Raw genomic sequence first — 22,674 nt, 5'->3', positions numbered from 1 at the left:
TTGTGTTTTTAATTTTAATCTATTATGTTAATTATTTTAATCTTTTGTAATGTGTACCTTTTTAAAAAAAAAGTCGTATGATGGGTTTTGATAATTTTTTGGTTTTATACTTTTGTCAATAAACTAACTAACTAACTAACTAACTGACTGACTGACTGACTGACTGACTGACTGACTGACTGACCGACCGACCGACTGACTGACTGACTGACTGACTGACTAACTAACTAACTAACTAACTAACTAACTAACTACGGATCCTTTTCACAACTGCTACTTCAACTCCTACTAAAATGTATTAGCCTTGTCACACAGATGAGGCTGGTGAAAGAAGCAATGACAGCACAGTAACTACTTTTTACATATGCAGGTATCAAATGTCACATCTGGGGAAATTCGTGAACCTTCAAGGGAGAAGGTAACAAGTGGAGAACACATACCTTCTTCTCTTTCCTTTATCTTTTTATTTTTTTTGTTTTGACTTGAGAAGTGGGATCATACTGTTCTCAATGGTTCAAAATAATATACCATTACAATTCACTTGTCGCAAACTATATATGACCATAGACCAATAATAGTCAATGAAGTAAATATAGTGTGTGTGTTTCCGAAAATGTGGAATGACAAAGCAGTTTTTTGCCTTTAGGTGGATGGACAAATTAATCTTTTTCAAGTTCCCTTGGATTTACTGTTCTAAACAAGTAGAACTAAATTGTGGTAAGTTTCTGTGGAGGCACTTGATGACTTTGCAAATTTGCAAATGGCTCAATTGTTTTTCAAGAGTTTTCACTCTTAATTGGACAATGCGGTAAGAAAGCTGCAGGGTATTGATGTAGATGTCTTCAAAATGTTTAAACAGCAATGAGAAAAAAATAATTCAACAGTCATACGGAATCACAGTAAGTAGGCCAGTTGAATCTAAAAATAGTAGTTCTTTACCAAATTGCATAGGAATCCTTAAAAATATCCATCCGTCCATCCATCCATCCACCCACCCTGAACCGGTTGCTCGCCAATCGCAGGGCACAGGACGAATAACCCGCACTCATAACTACGGGTAATTTGGAGGAGTGACGGCCGGAGGTGGAATCGAACCCATACCCTCCAAACTATGAGACGGATGTGCTAACCAGTGCCCCACTGTGCTGCCTAAATATCAAGAACTACAATTTTCAATTAGAAGAATAGAAAATGACCATTAAAATGACCCCCATGAGGAGACCATTGTGTGCTGGAACCATGGCGCAACAAAATAAGGAATTATGTACAGTGGATATAATATATCCAGTTATACTCTGACCTTTTTGTGTAATCAATTCGTTTATTAAAGGAGTGGATAAAATACTTGAGGATATTTGCTGTAATCTGCCCTGAACTTCTTTCGTTGAGCCTTATATAATCACAGAAGTTTGCTGACTTATCTGCCTTGGACTACGTCACAATCCTGGAGACTGCACTGTATAAAACCGAACTCAAGTCTTGCAGAAAGTGCATCACAGGAGGAGCGTGCAGGGGCTTGCCAACTTTGACCAGAGTACAAATCTACAGCCATGAATACCACTCAGCACCAGAAGAAAAACAAGAAAGGTAGGTAAATCATTTTCTTTTCATACAGACAAATATTAATTGTGTCTTTAATGGTTTTCTTGTTTTCCTCCAGCACTTCAAAAACATGCATCAAAGAAGAACATCAGTCATTTTACTGATGTGCACGGTCTGCCTTGCATCGAGAAGATTGTGCGCACAGTGGTGGATACGCCATTTCCCATCCAAACAAACATCACGGGCAAATTCCCAGAATGGATCAACGGCAGTTTCTTGAGGAATGGCCCTGGGAAGTTTGAAATTGGAAACCAGAAGTAAGTACTTGAGAAAATTCAATACTATGCAGGTAAAGGTGGAAACACCTTCCCAGGAGTAACTGTCTTCTCCTTCAGGTTCAACCACTGGTTTGACGGCATGGCTTTACTTCACCAGTTTAAAATTTCCAAGGGGCAGGTGACTTACAAAAGCCGCTTCCTCTCCAGTGACAGTTACCAGGCCAACAATGAGAATAACCGCATCGCTGTTTCCGAATTCGGAACAGTCAGCGTGCCGGACCCGTGTAAAAGCTTTTTCCAACGCTTCCTTTCAAAATTTGAATTACCGAGTGAGTACTTTGTCTGTCAGCAGAACCTAAACGTATTCTATTTCGCATTTGAACAACCGTAACTGATTTTTTTCTGTGTTGTAATTTGGAATCTTCTAGAGGGCACAGATAATGCCAATGTGAGTTTTGTGACCTACAAGGGTGATTACTATGTAAGCACTGAAACAAACACGATGCACAAAATAGACCCCGAGACGCTGGAGACAACCAAAAAGGTAATGATGAGTTTTACTTTACAAAGTAAAAACTTTACTATAAATTTAAATTTCTGAGCAAAGGTTTTTAAAAGTTAACACCTTATCTCTGTTGAATCTCTCAATTAGGTGAACTGGAGCAATTTCATTGCTGTTAACGGCGCCACCGCACACCCTCACACTGATATTGATGGAACAACATACAACATGGGAAATTCATACTGCTCTAAAGGTGTGGTATTTTGATTTTATTAGATAAAACTTGATCTGCTTCTCGACTTGCCTGGTAAAAGAAGAACCGGTTTGTGTACTTTCAGGGTCACACTACAACATTATTCAAGTGCCTCCCACCAAAAACAATAGCCAAGAAACACTGGAGGGAGCCAAGGTGCTTTGCTCTATTCCCTCTGCAAAGAGTGGAACACCCTCCTACTACCACAGTTTTGGTAAGCAACAGTGGTTAATGGTGTTATATTCCTTAAATCTAATCAATAAACTGATTGAGATAGTTAGCTTGCCAAGAGAAAATCTGAGATGCCAGCAAGTTGTCACGGTGATTAAGGCAAACCCATTTCTGTCTGCAGCTATGTCTGAGAACTACGTGGTTTTCATCGAGCAGCCCATCAAGATGGACCTGATGAAGATTGTAACGGGCACGTTGACAGGAAAGAGCATTAGCAACAGCTTCTTTTGGGACCCCAAACTCAAAACAATCTTCCATCTGGTTCACAAAAAAACGGGGAAGGTGAGACTCAATGAAATCTTAAGCGCTTTAGGGCTGTCACAATTGAATATTTTTTACAATCAATTATTCATCCGAAATCTTATCTCGAATGAAAGTGAATTAAAAAAAAAACTTTTTTCCTAGATTATTGTTTATTAACTAATAATTTATGTTCATTTGGTGTCCTTTAGTGATACAAATACTAAACGATATCACCCGAGAGGGATTGATGATATACTAACTAACCTTTTTGAAAATGAAATGCAAATGTCTTATTTTGATTAAACTAAAAAATAGTGTTTTCATGAAGAACTAAAAAAAAAACCAATGAATAATTACTGTTGATCAATCAAATGATTTTGACAATTTGAAGTTAAACAATAGCTCTGAGCAAGTGCTTGATTATTAAAAGAGTTGTCGATTAATTTGATAATAGATTAGTTGCCGGTTAATCGATTGATTTACACTTATTTTGAAATTCCTTTTGAATTCCAGGTGAACCGCATGAAGTACCTTGCTCAGCCACTGGCAACCTTTCACCAAATCAACGCCTTTGAGGAAGATGGTTATTTAATCATAGATATGTGCGCATCAGATGATGGTCAGGCAATTTCAAACTACAATATCCAGAATCTTCGCAAGTCTGGAGAAGAGCTTGATGAGGTAAGCAGGATAAAAAAAAGCAGAATGATACAAAGCTCGTGTAACATCAATGGTTTAAGTACAATTATTTTTCTGAATGGGGACTAAAATGACATTATACTATTTCCTTATAGGTGTATAACACAATGTGTAGAGTCTTTCCACGTCGCTTTGTTCTACCGCTCAATGTTGACAACACGACACCATTCGAGCAGAACTTGAACACCCTGCCCAACAGTTCGGCCACTGCATTAAGGATCGGCAAGAAAAAGGTAGACTTCTTTCACGAAACTGCTTACCTTCACTTATCTTTCACTTTAAAGTACACAATCGCAGTGCTCGCAATCAACAAAATAAAAAGAATACACAAAAAGCATGCTCCAGCATTTCATATGATTTGTTCCGTTTCATTCATCAAACGACGTGATGTCTCTGCAGGTATTCTGTACCCATGAGGATCTCCATGGGGAAGACCTTCATGAGTACGGTGGTCTTGAGTTCCCTCAGATCAACTACAGCAAGTACAACACCCGCCCCTATCGCTACTTCTATGGCTGTGGCTTCAGACACCTTGTAGGGGACACACTGATTAAGATGGATCTTCAGGGTAAACACATGAAGGTGGGTGAAATTTACTTCTTTGCCTCTTCCACTGTTTTTCCAAGACAGTATCATGGCAACATGACAATTTGATCTTACACACATGCAAAATCAGCTAAACCATTCAATTCTTTCTTTTTGTTTTAATGGTTTCATACCTTTTAATCTATTTTTTCCACAAAGGTCTGGGAACAACCTGGTCTATACCCCTCAGAACCTGTCTTCATACCCACCCCAGATGCCACAGAGGAGGATGATGGTGTCATACTGTCTGTGGTTATCACTCCAAATAAGGTTGGTCCAGTTTCGTAAAACTTCACAGGGAAAAACATTGATTTCTTCTAACACACTAAAAATCCATTTTAATTACTCATAGAAATTATATAGGCGCATGTTGAAACAATTTTTTTTCATAGAAATCGTCAAATTAGTATCCTTTTTTTGTTTATTGTTTTCAGGACAAGAGTACTTTCCTCTTGGCTTTGGATGCCAAAACATTTGAGGAACTGGGTAGGGCTGAGGTGCCAGTTAATATCCCGTACGGCTTCCATGGAACATTCAAAGCCACAGCATAGCCATTTAACCATTTGATGCTTCATCATATTTTTGTTTCACTACACTACAAACTATATCTATGACTAAATAGAAATGCAATAGTTTATTTCAAATATTGTAACATAAACTTTTCTTTTGTCTGTGTGTGCCTTACGATTGGCTTGCAACCAGTTCAGTGTCTCCCCTGTTTCTTACCCAAAGTCAGCAAGGATATGCTCATTAATGGAACAAATAATTAACATTGTTTCTTCTTCATTAATGTTTTTTTTTTCATATTTCGCTTCTTGTTTGTAAACCTGCACTGTGTGCTTGTTTTTCTTTTTTTAAATAAACAAATCAATGTATTGCCAAAGTCTATAAGCTACTGTATTTATTCTGAGGTTTAGCCAAATAGCAGGCAGGTTCAATCATAAAATATAAGTACAGGACATTCTTTTTAACAATTTGCCAACAATAGTTTGTCTCCACCTTGTGGTGAGGTGATATCTTTGGGATAAACTCTGACAAATTGAGTCGTTTTAACATTTGACATGGAAAATTCAAAGGCAAAAGTGAGTTCTCTTCAAACATAACATAACAGAAATAATATTACAATCATTTCTGTCACTGACATTGGTGCAAATGACAGTGCAAGCAAGTCAAATTAAATAGTAAAGATGTATTCGTGTAAGCGACTAGTCACACAAATGCCACATACTATATCAACTTCACTGCTATGTGAACTTCAGGAGTGAATTAGGATCCAGGAACAGTAAATGATAAAGCTATCATATTTCTCTGTAAAAGGAAATATTGCAAGTATACAGTTCATACAAATTAATTTTACAATTGCTCCGACATCTGAACCAACGTTTTCTTCAGGTGATTCTTTTTCTCTTTTAGAAGGGATTCATGGTTTCGAGCTTCTTGCAAAAGGCTTTCCAGCTCTTTCCTTTGAGCGGTATCCACTGTTGCTTTCTCACTGAAATAATCCATAAAGAATTTACTAGCATGTAGTATGACCAGGTAAATTATAAGACAGCGAAACTAGGAATATTTTATGGTTACTTTGTTGATATAAAATTGTATGGTGTGGTTATCTAAGAAAATGATTGTGTTGCTATAAATTATTTTTGGCCTCTGATTCATTGCAGTGGTAACAGACCGGCATGAACTGGGGAGAAAGCACAATTGACCTTTTTTACATTATTTGATGGATCTGCCATCTGGTTTCCACTTGTTATGAGCAATGTTATGAGTTATGATTTAAATAATAGAAACAGGATAAGTGCTGCAGTGCAAAATAATGAAGAGGTGGCAAGATGTTTACTGTGATTCCCAACCATTGATAAAGTGCTATGAGATATTAATAGGTGTGCCGCAGGAAACTGTCCAGTTTCATTTAATAGGTCTGAAATTTGTGGTTATGTTCTTTATTTATGCCTCTTACGAGTAACGGACAGAACAATTTAACGTTCTTCCACTAGATGGCAGAAGATGCATCAATATGGTTAGTGTTGCCACCTGTTAGCGTACAACTAAATATCTCAATTTGGTGGTGTGTCTTGAGATTATAAATAAGTAAAAATAAAAATAAATAAATAAATAAACAATTACTTAAGTGACCTACCGTAACATATTAGCAAACTTAGAAAAAAGAATCCTGATATCTTCAACTGCACCTGCAACAAGCAAAACAATTAATGACAGCTGAAGAAGGAAGGTAGGTGAGGTTGACTAGTGTCATGTTCCTGGTTCCAATTGTGTCATTTTGTTGGTTACCTAGAAGACAAAGATTGTTTTGCATCTTTTATCTTGCCATTTTTTTTATGTAGTATATCATCCTGGGTCCGGTTACCAAATAACAAGTATAACCTGATGAAATTCTCACGAGATCTTTCAGAATTAATTCACATTAGCGTCAAACTGTTATTGCAAGGTCTTATGTTACATATATTGTAGCTCCTTTTTGTGAGTCCTATCTCAAAAAATACCTGATGATAAACTATAGTTTGTACAAATTGCATACCTGCAGTTTCAAGTGAATCCACTGAAGTTGCAGATTTGGAATGACGTTTCATCTTTGTTTGTGATGATTTGTCTACATTTCCACACATTTGTTCCATCTGGTTCAAAAAAAATGAAAGCCTTTTCTACTAAAAAGTTTCATCCATTCAACGAAGCAGTTCCACTTACCTCTTGACTTGTCGTGTATTTATGTCCTGTACTGTGTTTTGTTCCTTTTTGTGACATTTTACTGTAAGTTAATAATACATCTTATAATTTGACTTTAGCACAACCCCACACGTTAGACTGAAAGCTAAACCTCATTCCACTACCTTGAATAGTTAGTTAACTTTGAAAGACTTCAACTCTATGGAATTTACATAGTTAATATGACAACGCAAAATATCCAGTAAATTATTTATAGTCATATACACAGCCTACTGTCGAATGTGTCAATTAACCTCCACATTTATTACACATAAAGATGTTGTGCCTATGGATAAATACCAAGCAAACAGGCTTCCAACTTTAGTACCCTTAAAATTAATTTTCGTACTTACAAAAGATGTGCAGATTTTTTGGTCGAAAATTGATCAATAGTTCCTGAGAGACTTGAATATTCTCGCTTATTTAGCTTACTAGTTTCTGTCATTATCCATTCCTTGCACACACACTCACACGAATGTTATATTTTACTTAAATTGAGGCATCCACTCACCTATGTGGCCTTCAAAGCACGTCGAAAATGTTAGATTCGCACCTAGATATATTTTCTGAGAAATGTATTTAATTCATTGTCAGCGTTTAATTTCTTCCATTTGATGTTGAAATTTAATTAACAAGTATATACGTAGCTGTGGACTGACACACCCAAAAGCCATTTTGACTAAATTTCTTACAATAAAATAAATATAGCACTCACACCATCAGTTATCTTATTCTTAAAGGTATGAATTAAATCAAGGGCAGAAAATTCTGCAAGGCGCTAATGAAGTTCATTCAGTAATCCTTGCTGATCTGAAAACAGATAAATATGAAAAAATCCGATAAATTAGATACCTTTTGATAACATTTTGAGAGTACTAAAAATGATGGCTTCTCCATACAAGTGTTATAGGGTGATGCACAAAAAAACGACAGACGTTTGACCACTGATCATGTGGCAATTTCATATGATTGATTATTAGGAGCAAAAATGAAAGCGAAACGCACTACATACGGTATATCGATAAGAAGAAGATGGATGTTTCAAAATTCCCACAGTAATTGAATGCAACACCAGGCCCATCGCAGCCTGTAGAAGGAGCCCTTTGCGCTTACCTAACCTGAAAACCAAACATACACAAACATGGCGTTACCACAAGCAGACAGGATGCTGTGTCCTCTCCGGCGTTCGCTTTACATCATCATCTTATGGCTTGTAGGAATACATTCGTCAACACTCCATCTTCACAATGACGAGCGCTTCATACCACCCCAACACAGAGGATATTTTACAGTAGATGCAAATAAGGATTTAGCAGACGCAGATGGAGGGGGCAACGCGACTTCAGCTCTACGACTGGCCGCTCTTGGTGCTGCTGAAGGCGGCTCGGACTACGGCGCCCTTCCGCCAAAGCGAAACCGCCGGAGCGCTAGTGAATCAACCATGCCGAAGGTGTACGGCCAGGTATTGAGATGCATCCCAGTGGTGCTTTTCGAGTAACACCTTTCACGATCAGCGCAACCTTCAATGCTCCTGACTTGTCACACTTTAAAGAAAACATTCAAGCCCATCTAAGTCACATCGTTAAGGAAATGGTGTGATTGTATATGCACCGAATGCAGAAGTAGGTTTAAATGCAGGCTGAGTTGACAAGGGCGTAAAACGACCCAGTTGCGATTACAGCCGAAGACACCGCGATCCTGCTGTTTTTCTCATGTCCCCGTGTTCAAATGGCTGTGCAACTCTTAACCTGCGTTTACCTCGTCACGTATTGTCTTGATAGCAAGCTAGCTCCAAAAATTTGATTTGCAAAAATAAGGGCATTTTCTGGCAGAAGCGATTCCTAATCAGTTGCCATCACACATATGATTTTGAATGATATTCATGCTTATTTGACAGCCTCTCTTTGTGAAAGTAACATCGGGGCTTGGAGATAAGGAGTTCTGATCAACAAGGAATACATAATGAGATATCTTGAGTGAAAATGTTTCCTAAGGCTAAAGGTTGACTGTCACTCGCCTTGACAAACTTAAACTCAAAGAAAAAGCACGCCTTAATGACAAACAGTGAAATGAATGTATTGTTTATATATGTAAATATAGTTTCTTTCCTTCCTTCCTTCCTTCCTTCCTTCCTTCCTTCCTTCCTTCCTTCCTTCCTTCCTTCCTTCCTTCCTTCCTTCCTTCCTTCCTTCCTTCCTTCCTCCCTCCCTTCCTTCCTTCCTTCCTTCCTTCCTTCCTTCCTTCCTTCCTTCCTTCCTTCCTTCCTTCCTTCCTTCCAAGTGAATGCTACATTTGATGGGTTGTATTTGTTCCTGCAATATGTACATACATCACATCGAAAACAATGATTGTAGTGATTCATTTTCTAATTTTACATTTGTTTTGAACAAATATTCTCATATTGATCTCATCACATATGAATGATGACGTAAACTGCACATGCCAACACATTTATCTCTGTCTGGTTGAACATGTTTTTTGATGAACCTGCTTCGGGCTCTAGTTTCATTATAGAGCATCTAGTTGTATTTTAAAGTAGTGTTGTTCCTTTTAATAGATTTCACCAGTTGTCTAACAGTGACCAAGCCAGTTTTGAGAAGTGTCACAGTAATTTAGGGAAGCATTAGTTCTCTAGTTTGTGACTTGTCATTTATTAGAATAGTCCTTATATCCCTGCATGCATTGTTATTTTAGAAACACTGCAAAGCTTCCTGGTATTTTGTCTTCGTTTTTTTTATAGGTACACTTGTGATAAGAATGGTATCAAGTATTATTTCTAATGAATGCCAACTGCATGAGTTTCTGGTAAGGAAGTTGTCAACAGTGACAGAACAAGTCTAGGAACATGTTGAGTCAATGATGAATGCACAATGCACAAGTTTCTGTTATTGTTTGCATGTAGGAATGATTATAAAACATGTTTACAGTGTTTTATATCCTTTTATTGGGTTTGCAAGATAATTTGGGTTGAAAATGCACGAGGCCATTTTTCTAATCTGTTTTCATTGGTCAGATATAACTGCGATTTTGAACGGGACGTTTTCTCATTAATATACAAAATATTCAAAACAAAAGCTTTGCTCTAATTGTTTTTCTGTTCTTGTTAATTTGATATGGAAAGCAACTTTCCGCTGATTGGTAAGTTCCAAATATTTGGGCGTCCTGTGTCTCTTCATTGTGTTGGCTCCATTGAAATTTAGCAGGCTGTTGGTGGAATTGTTAGCGCTGAACAATTAATGGAATTTACTATGTAATTTCATTTTGACAAAACATTATTTTCCTCATCTCAAAAGCTGTGATTTAAATCTTCATTGAGACGCAAAGCAGAGGTTGAGGGGGGAGCGAGGGTGCTTGTAGACAGACGGCTAACAAAAGCCAAGTATTTAAAATATTTCATCATTTTTTTGCCTTGCGGGGTTTAAAAAAACCAAACTTGACTGAAAATTAAAAGTGTTAACTTCAAGTGATGTGTCAGTGATGAACGTTGACAGAAATACAAACGAGTCTTTTTACTTACACTCTGAATTCATTACCATCTGATGTTATCAGAAATCATGATCGATTATTGATGAATTAACTAATCGTTACACCTCTAAAAATATGCAATCAAAGCAATAATGGACCTATAAAGCCTACCGCAATAATCGTGTTGACCAATTCACTCCACATTTTTCAATATCCAGTTTATCTGCGCAAAGGTTAAAGTTATTATCTTCTCCGATTGACAGATTATCGCCACTGATTCAAATAATAAATATAGGATCAATTAGACTGAGCACACAGCAGAGGGAAACACCTCTGGCTCCAAGTTATCCATCATCAGTCAAAGAGGCTCTGGGGGGAGTTTGGTTAGCATCACATTTCATTGCTCTGAAAGATTCTCACATATAAAATTGCTCATTTGAAAAATTAAGACAACATTGGCCAAATAGCTAGGCTTTGTAATTTAAGCAGTATCATACACTTTTTATTCCATTTTATATATTGTGCAATATACATAAATTTCATATAGAATATATTACCGTTTTATTTGTTCAATTCGTTTATTGGAACCCTGCTGTTCACTGTATTTCGGGATCACGCCAGACTGCAAGTAGGGAATTTCCGCAAATAATTAACAGTCTGCCAAAGTGATTTTAATTGCCTGTCTCAACCACATTTTTTGTGAGTCTGAGTTCATGTCACTTGATTTTGAGTATATGCAAATTTTTGGTCCGATACCTTGAAATTACCTTATGAAGAACTAGAGAGCACATCTAAATGGTCTCAACTGCCTTTACTTTGTAATGTGAATAAAAGTGTCCCAACCTAATATATTTTTGTATAGCTATAAGTCCAGTGCAGATGTGAATGTGGGTGTGAATGGTTGTTTGTCTTGAGTGAGGATAAACGTATGAGCATTAGCTGTCTCAATTACCGCATCCCTAAATTAAAGCATTCTTAAATTTCATAAATACTGAAACTTTGTCAATAGTCCCATATATATATACGTGTGTGTGTATTCATATATTTGGCTACATTACAATCGGCAAATAGTTTGCGAATGCCATGTGACGAACATAAATGTTTTGATAACGGTGTCATTTTGCAAAAATTATGATTTTTTTCATATTGTCACATTTGTAAATTTTAACAGTTGCAGCATATGATATATACCAAATGTGTCAGGAAGAGACAAAATTTAAAGCCAACGACCTCTTGACTGTGAGGGGGATGACAATTGCTAAGCATATATTAGAGGCAGTGAAACCCACTCATTAACCAGATGAATAAGAAAGCCAGGGAGGAATTTTAATGCATTGACGAGACAAAGATGAACCTTTATGAGAACGAAAGGTTAAAGTTTTGGAAAAGAAAGGATTTGCATACAATCATATGCACTTATTGTGCTTGGTGGGATGTAAATAAAATATATCAGATTTTTTTCCCCAACAAAAATCCAGTTCTAGATTTTTATTCCATTCACCACCCTCATTAATAGAAAAAGTAAATAATATTCAAAACAAGATTGGGGCTTTGTTATTTTTCTGTTTTTCTTAGTCCTATGAATTGCTAAACAGTTTTTGTTTTTTTGTTTTTGCAAAGTCGATGAGAGACACAATTTTCATCAAAATAATGAGTATTTGTAGAAAAAGGGAGGGGGAATCCTGATATTTGCACCTAACGACAGAAAGCAGAGCAAAGGATGTGTTGCCTGCCAGTCCGACAGAGATGATGTCATTGCTTGAAGCTGACTGTGCTGCCATTGGGCTCTTGGCCACGTTGCACCCCCCTTCCTTTCACTCTTGTTGAATAATGGAGAGCTTTGAGCTGAAGAGAAGGGAGGTTGGTAGGAGAGTGCAGACTAAATGCCTGTTGTATTCCCATGTCCTGTAGTACCAGACGCAGAGCCTCACTACTGGCAGTACTCATGTGGTGCTAACTTCTTGTAGAACCATGGAAAGCATAGCAGATGGAATTTAGACTTCTAGATGTGCAAAAGAAAAAAAAATCCCAAAGTTAACTAGTGTGTGAAGAGAATAATTTTAAAATATTTATGGATAACATTTAAGTTTCAGCTTTGATGATAAATCAGCTTAGAATTAAATCACAATGAAACAAGTACTATACATGAGCTTATATTTAAACAGGGAGGCAATTCATCCGCTTTTCATGATAAGTTGCTGTCTTACTCGAACAAATTGGGCTAACAGGATTGTGTTTAGTTTGTTTAACTGTGTTTGTGCTGATATTCTCGTGTTAAGTGTTAATCTTTTGCAAACGCACAACACTGGACTGTCGGAGTTTAAGTCATCAATATTTACGGCATGCCATGACCTGCCATTCATTGTATTTGGTGAGCGCTAAATAAAATAAAGTCAAAATGGTAACCAGGTTTTATTTACAGGCATGAGAGCCTGAGTTGGGAAAAGGCAAATGAACATTAAACAAAAAAAGGTCTCTTGTAAAAATGCTTCAGTCCAATAAGATTTATACTGTCTATTGAGAAAACGTGTCAATTGCAAAATATAAGGAACATGTAAAAGGTGCCCCATTTTCACTGCTGAAGTCACCCTTGGTTTGAACTTTGGCTACCCAAATGTGAGGCAGTATCTCAATGGAAAAACAAATTGTCATCTTGAAGGTTATATGAATGCAGAATATCTTCTTTTCTTACAGTGGCAACGTAAAATGGCTGCCCTCTAGGTTCAACCCCAAGGGGCCTATTGTTTGTCCAACAGTATATATTTTATTGGCAAGAAGTATTGTTGCAACCGAAGAATAATCTACCTAACACACATTCCTAAACTTTTGTGGCAAGTGTCTTTACGTGTCAGTTGTTACTTTGACCTATTTAAGTTTGCTAAGTATTTGATTTCACACAATACAGGAAGAAATAAAAAAATAGAATCCAAAAAAGATACAAATATTTGACTCTAATTATTGTTGCATAGCCATAAATATTTTAGCTCATACATTCAGCATGCAATAAATCCAAATGTTAGGGTGTCTTTTAAAATGATCACATTTGGACTCAAATTCACTGATACTCATCTTGTTTTCACCACTATTTGTTCTGCAGGCCAGCTTGAATGACTCCCATAACCAAATGGTTGTCCACTGGGCTGGAGAAAAGAGCAATGTCATTGTGGCTTTGGCTCGAGACAGCGTTGGAGCTGTTGGACCCAGAACCAGCTCGGTAAGTTCAACACATCCATGAGTGAAATGTGTGAAACTTGCGCAATCAAGACTTGACTGTAGATTTAGTATACTTTCTGGTATAACTCTTTTCCATGATTAACCTCCCTGTTTTGTCAATTGATTCATCAGAGCGTGTTAAAGTTTATTTTTTTTCAAACCGGTTTGTCATGTTTCATATGATATGATTGTCGAGCGAGACTTAAATACACAATCTGCAGCATTCACCAGTCACACCCAGACGAATAAGACACGACACCTTACAATAATTGAAGAGCTTGCATGCTTTCTCACGTCATCCCTGAGTTAACAATTTGCTTGCTGTTCACTTTACCTACTGAGAAATCGATTGAAATTTGGGAAGGCATTTTAAAGCTGTAATCAAGCGGAGATTTTGGGATTTGCTGAACAGCTTTATCACAAAAATCTTGATTTTATATTCATTGAAGCAGGGGTTCCCCAAACCATTTCCTGTGAGGGCCACATAACCTTTCTGATGGGGGGCAGGGTCCATTTAAACAAAAAAAAATGTGACGATCGCAGGGATGTCTAAACATAAACTTTTATTGAATTACCGAAAGCCACAAATGTTAATACAGAAAATCAATCGGGAAATAAATAATACCACGATTCATGCAACAAATAACACTATTTATGAAATGAAGAATAAACAAATAAACCTCAGAGATCTTCACAGAAAAAAAATCTGGATATTATTAGCACTATTTCTGTAATACAATTGCACTGTTTATGAAATCAATAAAAATCAAATAACCCTCACTGGGTTCTTTACAAAGAAAAATCAAGAAATAAATAAGATGATTTGAGAAATAAATAATAACCAAATAATTCTCTCTGGGTTCTTCACAGAGAACAAGACTGCACAAGGGTGGAATAGAATGTCACGTTCTAAGCGTGTATTAAGCCCGGCGCACACGAGCAGCCTTTGGCCCTCATTGGCAATCGAGCCTCGTGTGCAAGGGCATTTTTTTTTTTAGCACCAATGGCGTTTGATACTCTATTCACACACACACAAAAAAAATGCCCCCGCACATGAGGCATGGATGGCGAAATACCGAGCGCCGATGGCAATGAACCCGGATGGCCAACGAGTGCCTCGGCCCGTCATGTGTGCTGGGTATCAATCTCAATCGTGTGGCGAGAGTAAAAAAATATATATTATTATTATATTGATTTTAATTAGTCATTGGTGAGATGGTTATTTACATGCTGGGTACTTCCAAGGTTAATATGATCTTATTTCCTGCTCCCAGCTAGTCTCAAACAGAAATACCAATGATTGGACCTTTACACTAGTCCACCTTTTTGGAGACCTATGCTTGAAAGAGTCTCTTAAAATCAGCTTCCTTGACAAATCTTTTGAATTTGAATTTTTGTAGACAATATAAGGCTGCTGATGTTACTGATTTAATGTGGCTGTTAAAATTCAGGTCCAAGTAAAAAATTACTCTTAGGCTTGAGATTAAAACTTGAGATGAAGTTTTAGAGTGAGTCTCAAGGTGACCGCTAACACAATTGACAGCCACAAGTGGCTAAACAGTGGGATATTACTATAAGTCTTATCTTTCTGTGCTCTAGTGTCAGTTCAGTTTAGTTCATTATTGAGGGTGCCACCTTTGTCAGGATGATTTAAGCGGGGTGCATGGCATAAAAAGTTTGGAAAAGTTTTTTTTAATGCATGTAAGTTTCCAGAAAATATACAGCTACTAATGATCTGTTTCTGCTTTGAATCCAGGTCTATGTGTCCTATGACTACGGGTCCACCTTCACACTTGTCTCTGCAAAATTCCAGTTGTCTGACGCCAAGGTCAAGAATGGCAGCACACAGATCATCTCTCAGTTTTACCACAGTCCTGCAGATAACAAGAGGGTAAGTAGATTCTTATTTCTTGTATGAGCACATGCCCTGGTGAACACAATCAGGTCAGTATTTCATTGACAGAATGTTTCTGTCCTACTGACACACCCTGCAGTAAAAATGTTCGAGATTACAAGTCTAAGCTATCGTTCAAATTTTCAGCTGTTGGTCTGTAAATTGGTCAGAGGGAGATTTTCGTTTTTGACTTGCACAAAAGTCTAACCTCAATCCCATCAGAAACCTTCTGGCTAAAAAATAACAGTGAGCTAGGACCTCTCATTTAACAGCAGTGTACAGTGACCTCTGACCTCACAAATGTTTTTCATGGATAGACTAAAATTCCTCACTGAGGCAGTCCAAAACTACGTGGAAAGTCTTCGTCCATAAAGAGCATATGCTATAGCTGTAAAAATATTATCTTGCTTGCTATTTGATCCTATTTTCATTTACCTTTTGACCTTAATAGTGAATGACTGACTAAGCCTGTTTAAACATTGTAGGTTAATGTGCATGAATTTAATATGTTAACTATTGTACATGGTGCATTGCAAAGAATCAAAATAAGTTCCAACAGATTTTATATGCAGTCAATTTAAAACAGTTAGTGGGAAACCGTGTGATTCCTTGTGTTTCAGTACCTCTTCGTAGACTCCACCAACAATTACCTGTGGAACACCTTTGACTTCTGCAAGAGTGTGCAAGGTTTCTCGCTGCCATTCAAACCAACAGACATGTTGATCCACAGCACAATGCCCAACCTGGTGCTCGGGTATGATAGCTCTCATCCAAACAAGCAGGTAAAGAATGGCAGACACCCTCTGCCTACAGTACATTTAGTATATGAATGTTAAATTGGAAAGGTTGTAATTTTCTTTCTTCCGTATTTTTTAAATCAGTCAAACCAAATGTGGCACAGAGAACTATTTTATTTCAGTTTTGTTGTATTAGTTGATGGACTCCTAACATCTGCACATTGGGTGAGGAAAAATCACAGCGTGTACAATCGTGTACAAAAAAATGTATCATGGAAAAAAAACATTTAATCATTCCAGGATTTAGTGTGAAACACTTCAATAACATGGAAATAGTATTGTTGCAGAGGGAATCCGTGAGATGAGTTTAAGCTTATCATGGATTTAAGTTTGTTTGTCAGAGTGCCTTTGGTTCTCCACATTCTCACTGGCCTCATTGAAAATGAAGTCATCAGTATCATCAGTACCTTGCAACATGTACGTAAACATGGGAGTGTTTTATGGCGAGCCTTCATTTCCTTCATTGGCAGTGTGTGCAGTTTGGAAAGGCCTTAAACAGATTTGATGAGATGTCAGTCCAGATCCTTAAAATACTACAACAGAGTAATTACCTACAGAAATGAAATGTATACGTTCCAATATACATATATAATATGTAATTATATATTATATATATAATAATAAAATACGACATTCATTTATATGCATTTGTTGTCTCAGTGGGTATTCAAAACAGACCATGCATATAAAGCAAGGGCCCGTCTGATTTTATTTTCCCTCCACAAAAATGCTGACAATACAATTTTCGATGAACTATAACACATGTTTAGAATTGTATGATTGTCATTTCGTTTCTTATAAGATGTTCACATATTTATGAGCCACTGACTATTGGCTGTACACATATTTTGCTTTTAAATGACTGCTTTTTTTTAATGTTGTAATCATGAATCTGTTTTGCCTAACATGGATAATGGAAACCCTAAGCACAAATTATTGCTTGCTATATGGAAGCTCAAATTTCTTTCTTCTTGAGTTCATGCAGCTAAATAGCAGCTACTAAATAATTCTCCACCGCTTACATGTGCAAAGACAAAATGAAGGAATGAGCATGACCTACATTTTTTAAATGCACCACCCCCCCTCTTCTTCTCTATCCCCTCTTCTGTCGTAGCTGTGGAAGTCAGATGACTTTGGGGAGACCTGGGTGTTGATCCAAGAGCATGTGAAGACCTACTTTTGGTAAGTTAACAATCGTATGAGCACAGGCCAAGGACAGCCTGTCGGGCACTGAGATGAGTCAAAACAATGAACAAATACCCTGTAGTACGTTTTGCTTCCAAATAAATTGACTGGAAAATATTGGCTGCATAAGCTTATTGTTTTACTAAATGTAAGAAACGGTGTGCATTGTCGCTAGATATCAGAGATGTGACCAAAACAGTCAATAGTCTGTTCACCACATGACTGAGGCTTGAGCACATAAATAAGATCTTAAACATGATTTGAATTATTTTACGGAAATAATAGTTTCAGTTGAATTACATTGTATGGTTATCATATTATCATATTTCCTGAAGAGAAGGCAAGGCTTAATGATTTGAGTGGGCTGAAAGTTTCATGTTTATACTTTTGTCCCTCTTATGAATGTTTTATCTGTTAGATATTAAAGAACATGTTCATTTTCTAAAAATTGCATTTTTATGAACTCTTGTGTGGACTTGGTGTTCTATAAAACTGAATAATATTTACTCGGTGGTCACGGGCTTTTTTTCATCCCTATCATTGCTCAGCTGAGCTCGCGGATGAGTGAGTAAAGACAATATATTTACTAAAGCACATTCCGCTAACTTAAATCAGTATAAAACATTTTCTAGTATCTAGTAAAGAAATGGCCATCAAATTATGAAAGAAGATTAAATGTGCCTGAGATAATGGTTGTGGTTGCATCTCAGTTCAATGCAATAAAAATGAAAACAGCTCAGCTCAAAGTGCGGTGTGCAATCAATAATACCTCAACTTCAAGTCGTATTGGTAATGAAATGCTCTTTACTGAACAAAGGACTCAATGAAATACTGAATATTTTAATTTATTTGGTCAGATCATTTCCTAATGCAGGTTTAAAATAGTGTGGATCAATAAACTAAGGTTGTAAAATTAAATTGAAATTGCAACTTGACTGCAAAATGGAACTGATTGCCAATGTTTAATTTTAGCCAGTGAAAGACAATCAAATTCAAAATTAAATTGCAACTTGACTGCAAAATGTCACGGATTGCCATTGTAAAATTTTAGCCAGTTAAAGACAATCAACAAAAACTGTACAGTAATGTCTGCGCTTCTAATTTGATGTATTTTCCCATGTATTGTACTTTAATTGACCAGTTTTCAAAGATATTAAAGTGTGGTCCAATATACAAAAAAAAAAAAAAAAGTAGTCCTTGTTAGTGAGCAAGAATATCTTCTTTCTACTTACAGTGGGTAGCGTCCCTGACCCCTGACAAAAGGGACTGGGGATCAAATCCTGGTTGAGCTGAACGATAGCATCTATTTCGGTCCCTCGGCAAGACCTTTCTTTCAAGACCCTTAGAGTTCATTCATTCAAAGTAGGGGGGACATAGAGAGTGAGCAAATAGTCTGACATGCACTCTGGTTCGGGCGGGGTCCATAAGTTGAGCATGGATCTTGGACTAAAAGCCACACTTGCAGAGACAGTGCTCCCTCTGTTAAGCTTTTGAGTCTCAGAAGGAAACCACAGTGTTTGGGAGGCTTAATATAAGACACAGTCAAGCAGTTGAACTGGTTTGTTTTTTAAGATTTAAACCAGTTCTATTTTGTTTTTTGTTCGTCCATTTTGTGTCACCATTATGGTGAAATCTTTTAAGTCCCCATCTCTGGTTAACTGTACATGTCTTCAAAAAATATATATAAGTTGACCAGTGCCCTCATGCATATTATATTGACTTCAGTTTTTATTCATTGGACTCAAGTTGTCTCAAGTCAATGTTTGGTGGCTTTTGATGTGACTTGGCAAAAGCAGAAACTTGACTTTCCTTGGTGATGTATTATCCTCTTTCAACATGCAATATCTCCATTCTCCTCTGTAGGGGCGTTGAGCCCTACGACCCCCCCACAACAGTGCTGGTCCAGAGGCATGAGCCCCAGGGTGTCTCCATCATACTCAGCAGTACTGACTTCTTCCAGAGTGAACAGAACCGCAAAGTGATCTTGGAACATGTTGACAGCTTCCAGCTCAGGGAAAAGTACATGTTTGCCACTACCGCAAGGGTAAGACAACTCCATTTCAGTCAGTGTCTTCTGTTTTGGCACGAGTATTGTCACATATTCAATGACCTGAACCATTGTTGTTTGTATAGAGATGGGCTGCAAAACATCCTCCAGGCACACATTTGCCCAGAAAAAATATTCAACAGTACAATCTTAATTAGTAAACAACATGGAATGAGAAGCCTATTTTTTGCTTGGCTTCTCTCGTGCGGAGCAAAGGAGAGTTGGAATCTATCCCAGCAAACATTGGATTCACACCTGCAGAAAAAAAAAAAAAAAAAAAAAGAAGAAGCTAGTTGTTATTAGTTTTGAATTTCTAAGTAGGGCAGAAACTGTAATGTCGACACAGTTGCATGTTGTGAGTGAATATATGTTGAAGATTACAGAACAAAACAAAGCAGATTGAATATTAAAGGGAATTCATTTGGATTCTCATTTTGGGTGGGGAAAAATTAGGTTTGTAGAGAAAAGAATGTTTCTCTGTAGCCAGGAAGCTAATTCCTCATTTTAATGTTGTACACGAATGACTTCGAGTAAATCATGCAACAAGGCAAATGAAAGTATGCACAGTATTTCCTGCTGTTCTTGTTCTACATCTCAAAGTTTGTTTTCATCCCAGCGTTGTTTTCACTTAACACATCGTGAACTGAAAGTAACAAAACCGCTTCAGAACAAATCAATATTTGTCAGTTGGTAATGTGGAACACATTGCCGGCCCTCAGTGTTTGTGTATTTGAAGACAGTGTGAGGCAGCAGGAAAAAAAAACAGATAGTGGAACAGATGGTGAATATGATTTGGATCTCATCTCCTCTCTTGTTACCCAGGACAGATTTGCTGTCAATCTGGTGTGAGCTCAAGCACCCTGTAGCTCTAATGTTTTAGCAGTTGATTGGGGTGAGAGCTCTACTGTGAAGGATTTGTCCAATGTGACAGTAAATATTAGCAGCTGAGTTGGGCACCCCATGGGATAATGTCTTTAGAAAACATTGAATGAAGATCCTTCAAGTATTCTTTTTTTTTTTCACAAACTTTGCACAATAGTTTTAGGTATGAATCGTTGCAATTTTTCCTTTTGAATATTATATTGAAATTTTTATAATATAGCCTTTATATTCACGCTCAATTACTACAGCAGGGATTACCAACCTTTTTGAAGAGCTACTTCTTTAGTACCTACCGTATTTTCCGGACTATAAGGCACATCTACTAAAAACCTAACATTTTCTCAAAAGCTGTAAAAGTATTCATGCGCGGGGCTTCCAGGGTGATACATACTTCTGAAATAAATTTGTTCAAATGAACTTTATTCTAATATCACTTTTTTTTAATATACTGAATTCTTTTTTTTTTTTCGGCAGAAATTGATTGGCATTGAACCGTTATCTGTTCAACTCTGGGTCTCCTACAACCGACAACCAATGAAAGCTGCCCAATTTAGAACCCGACATCCAATCACAGTGAGTCTCTTTTTGTGCGGATGAAAGGAAATGATGCAGTACAAATGATATCCTATCCCCTCCTGACCATGAACTTTTCTTCACAATTGGTCCAAATAAATTTTTTCCTCCCATTATCAGGAGTATTACATCGCTGATGCTTCTGAGGACCAAGTGTTTGTGTGTGTCAACCACTTGAACAATCTGACACACTTGTACATCTCGGATACACAGGGTGTTTCCTTTTCTCTGTCATTGGAGAATGTTCTATATTACAGTCCAGAGGGCTCCAGAAGCAACACGCTCATCAGGTATTCAAATTTATTGGCCAATAAATATGTATGTATATAGAAACAAATATCTTAATCCACTTAACAGGAAGCACATAGAAAAATATAGCTCATAGATATCCAAACTGTTCTTGTGTAATACATTTGAAACCGTACATTTGACTTTTTTTTTTAAAATCCAGATATTTTGCCAATGAGCCTTTTGCTGATCTACACCGCGTGGAGGGTCTCAGAGGCGTCTTCATCGCCACACTTGTCAATGGGACTGTCATTGAACGCAACATGCGGTCAGTCATCACGTTCGACAAGGGGGGGACGTGGGAGTTGCTTCAGCCACCCACTGCTGACAGTCTGGGAGGGACTGTGGATTGCCAGGTACAACATCCATGATAGTTCACATCCTTAGACTGCACTTATATAAACTGGTGTGCATTGAGACAGATGTATTGTGACATGAACATTAAATTAAACATTAAAATCTCACTGTTGGTTGGAGAAAGTTCACCTTTCATGCAGCACCATCATTTCACCCTCCTCTCTTGTTTTCCTCTTCAGCTCAGTAAAGGTTGCTCGCTCCATCTGGCCCAGCGCTGGAGCCAACTATTAAATTTCCAACTCAGGAGAGTTCCTATTTTATCCAAGGAGTCTGCACCAGGTCTCATCATGGCGACAGGTATAATCCTTTATATATATATCCATATTATCTTGTAATTCGTCAACCATTTTCTCTTTCTGCAATACAAATGATTCCGCGGCCCAATACAGGAAACTTGCAACATAAGCCAACCAGTTCAAACGCCTCTCATAGTAAATATTTGCTTCCTGTATTGCTTGAAACAGGAAATGTGGTTTGTACTTCCTCTCAAAGGTGCTTGAGACCTCCTCTGTGGCTTGGCCCTGTTTAAAATGTCATGCACTCAAGAATAAAAATATTATCATGATAGACATTATTTTGCGGGACTACTCTTCAGAATAAGGTAGATTTGATGTTGGTGGCAATTTGAATAATCTTTGCCTCTTTCCATCTGGGAGGATTTTGTTGATGGTCTTTGGTGTCCCCTTCCTCCAGACTGTCCCTCTAATTAAATTCCTACTAATTTGCATGATGGAAGAAAGACTGTGCAGAGGAGAGACTGACATTTTCCGGCACGATTAATTTTATCTTTCTCAACCAGATAGGCTTACACTATTACTGCTGGAGTGCCTATACTAGAGAGGTCACACGCTACAGTGACAGACTTACAAAACATTTTGAATAAACTTCTCATAACGTCTACAATTATTACCGTTTA

At 37.4% G+C, this 22,674-nt stretch overlaps 2 protein-coding genes across 4 annotated transcripts in view; both read left to right on the top strand.

Annotated features, from left to right (window-relative positions):
- The first annotated feature begins 401 nt into the window (after positions 1-401).
- Positions 402-5,224, top strand: bco2b (beta-carotene oxygenase 2b). Of its 3 annotated transcripts, XM_088380590.1 has the most exons (14): positions 402-418; positions 647-717; positions 1,406-1,587; positions 1,661-1,859; positions 1,938-2,149; positions 2,249-2,364; positions 2,473-2,575; positions 2,661-2,789; positions 2,928-3,088; positions 3,563-3,730; positions 3,844-3,981; positions 4,148-4,330; positions 4,493-4,603; positions 4,768-5,224. In XM_088380590.1, exons 3-14 carry the CDS (start codon positions 1,551-1,553, stop codon positions 4,882-4,884), a joined length of 1,674 nt encoding a protein of 557 aa, XP_088236716.1. In that variant the 5' UTR covers positions 402-418; positions 647-717; positions 1,406-1,550; the 3' UTR covers positions 4,885-5,224. The 3 variants fall into 3 exon arrangements, with proteins under 3 accessions (XP_088236716.1, XP_088236715.1, XP_088236718.1); XM_088380592.1 differs by lacking the exon at positions 402-418 and having other exon boundaries at positions 654-717; positions 1,486-1,587; XM_088380589.1 differs by lacking the exon at positions 402-418 and having other exon boundaries at positions 651-1,587.
- A 2,951-nt stretch (positions 5,225-8,175) lies between these two features.
- sorl1 (sortilin-related receptor, L(DLR class) A repeats containing) overlaps positions 8,176-22,674 on the top strand; it is a 33,268-nt gene continuing 18,769 nt past the window's right edge. The window contains exons 1-10 of the mRNA XM_088380588.1: positions 8,176-8,519; positions 13,620-13,736; positions 15,492-15,626; positions 16,250-16,411; positions 17,541-17,608; positions 19,475-19,655; positions 21,015-21,113; positions 21,234-21,403; positions 21,565-21,757; positions 21,938-22,055. Of these exons, the coding sequence (XP_088236714.1) occupies positions 8,199-8,519; positions 13,620-13,736; positions 15,492-15,626; positions 16,250-16,411; positions 17,541-17,608; positions 19,475-19,655; positions 21,015-21,113; positions 21,234-21,403; positions 21,565-21,757; positions 21,938-22,055 (1,564 nt within the window). The 5' untranslated portion in view covers positions 8,176-8,198. The remainder of the gene's footprint in view (positions 8,520-13,619; positions 13,737-15,491; positions 15,627-16,249; positions 16,412-17,540; positions 17,609-19,474; positions 19,656-21,014; positions 21,114-21,233; positions 21,404-21,564; positions 21,758-21,937; positions 22,056-22,674) is intronic.

Source organism: Syngnathus floridae, chromosome 7, assembly GCF_059516105.1.
Source record: "Syngnathus floridae isolate MCC-2025c chromosome 7, RoL_Sflo_1.0, whole genome shotgun sequence".
In the NCBI taxonomy this organism is placed as follows: domain Eukaryota; kingdom Metazoa; phylum Chordata; class Actinopteri; order Syngnathiformes; family Syngnathidae; genus Syngnathus; species Syngnathus floridae.
This window is presented reverse-complemented; position numbering and strand designations above follow the sequence as displayed.

Excerpts from the sequence above, each read along its gene's own strand:
- bco2b (XM_088380590.1), top strand. The coding sequence starts at position 1,551 with ATGAATACCACTCAGCACCAGAAGAAAAACAAGAAAG. Across the intron at positions 2,576-2,660 it reads AAATTCATACTGCTCTAAAG|GGTCACACTACAACATTATT; the intron begins GTGTGGTATTTT and ends GTGTACTTTCAG. Across the intron at positions 2,790-2,927 it reads CTCCTACTACCACAGTTTTG|CTATGTCTGAGAACTACGTG; the intron begins GTAAGCAACAGT and ends TTCTGTCTGCAG.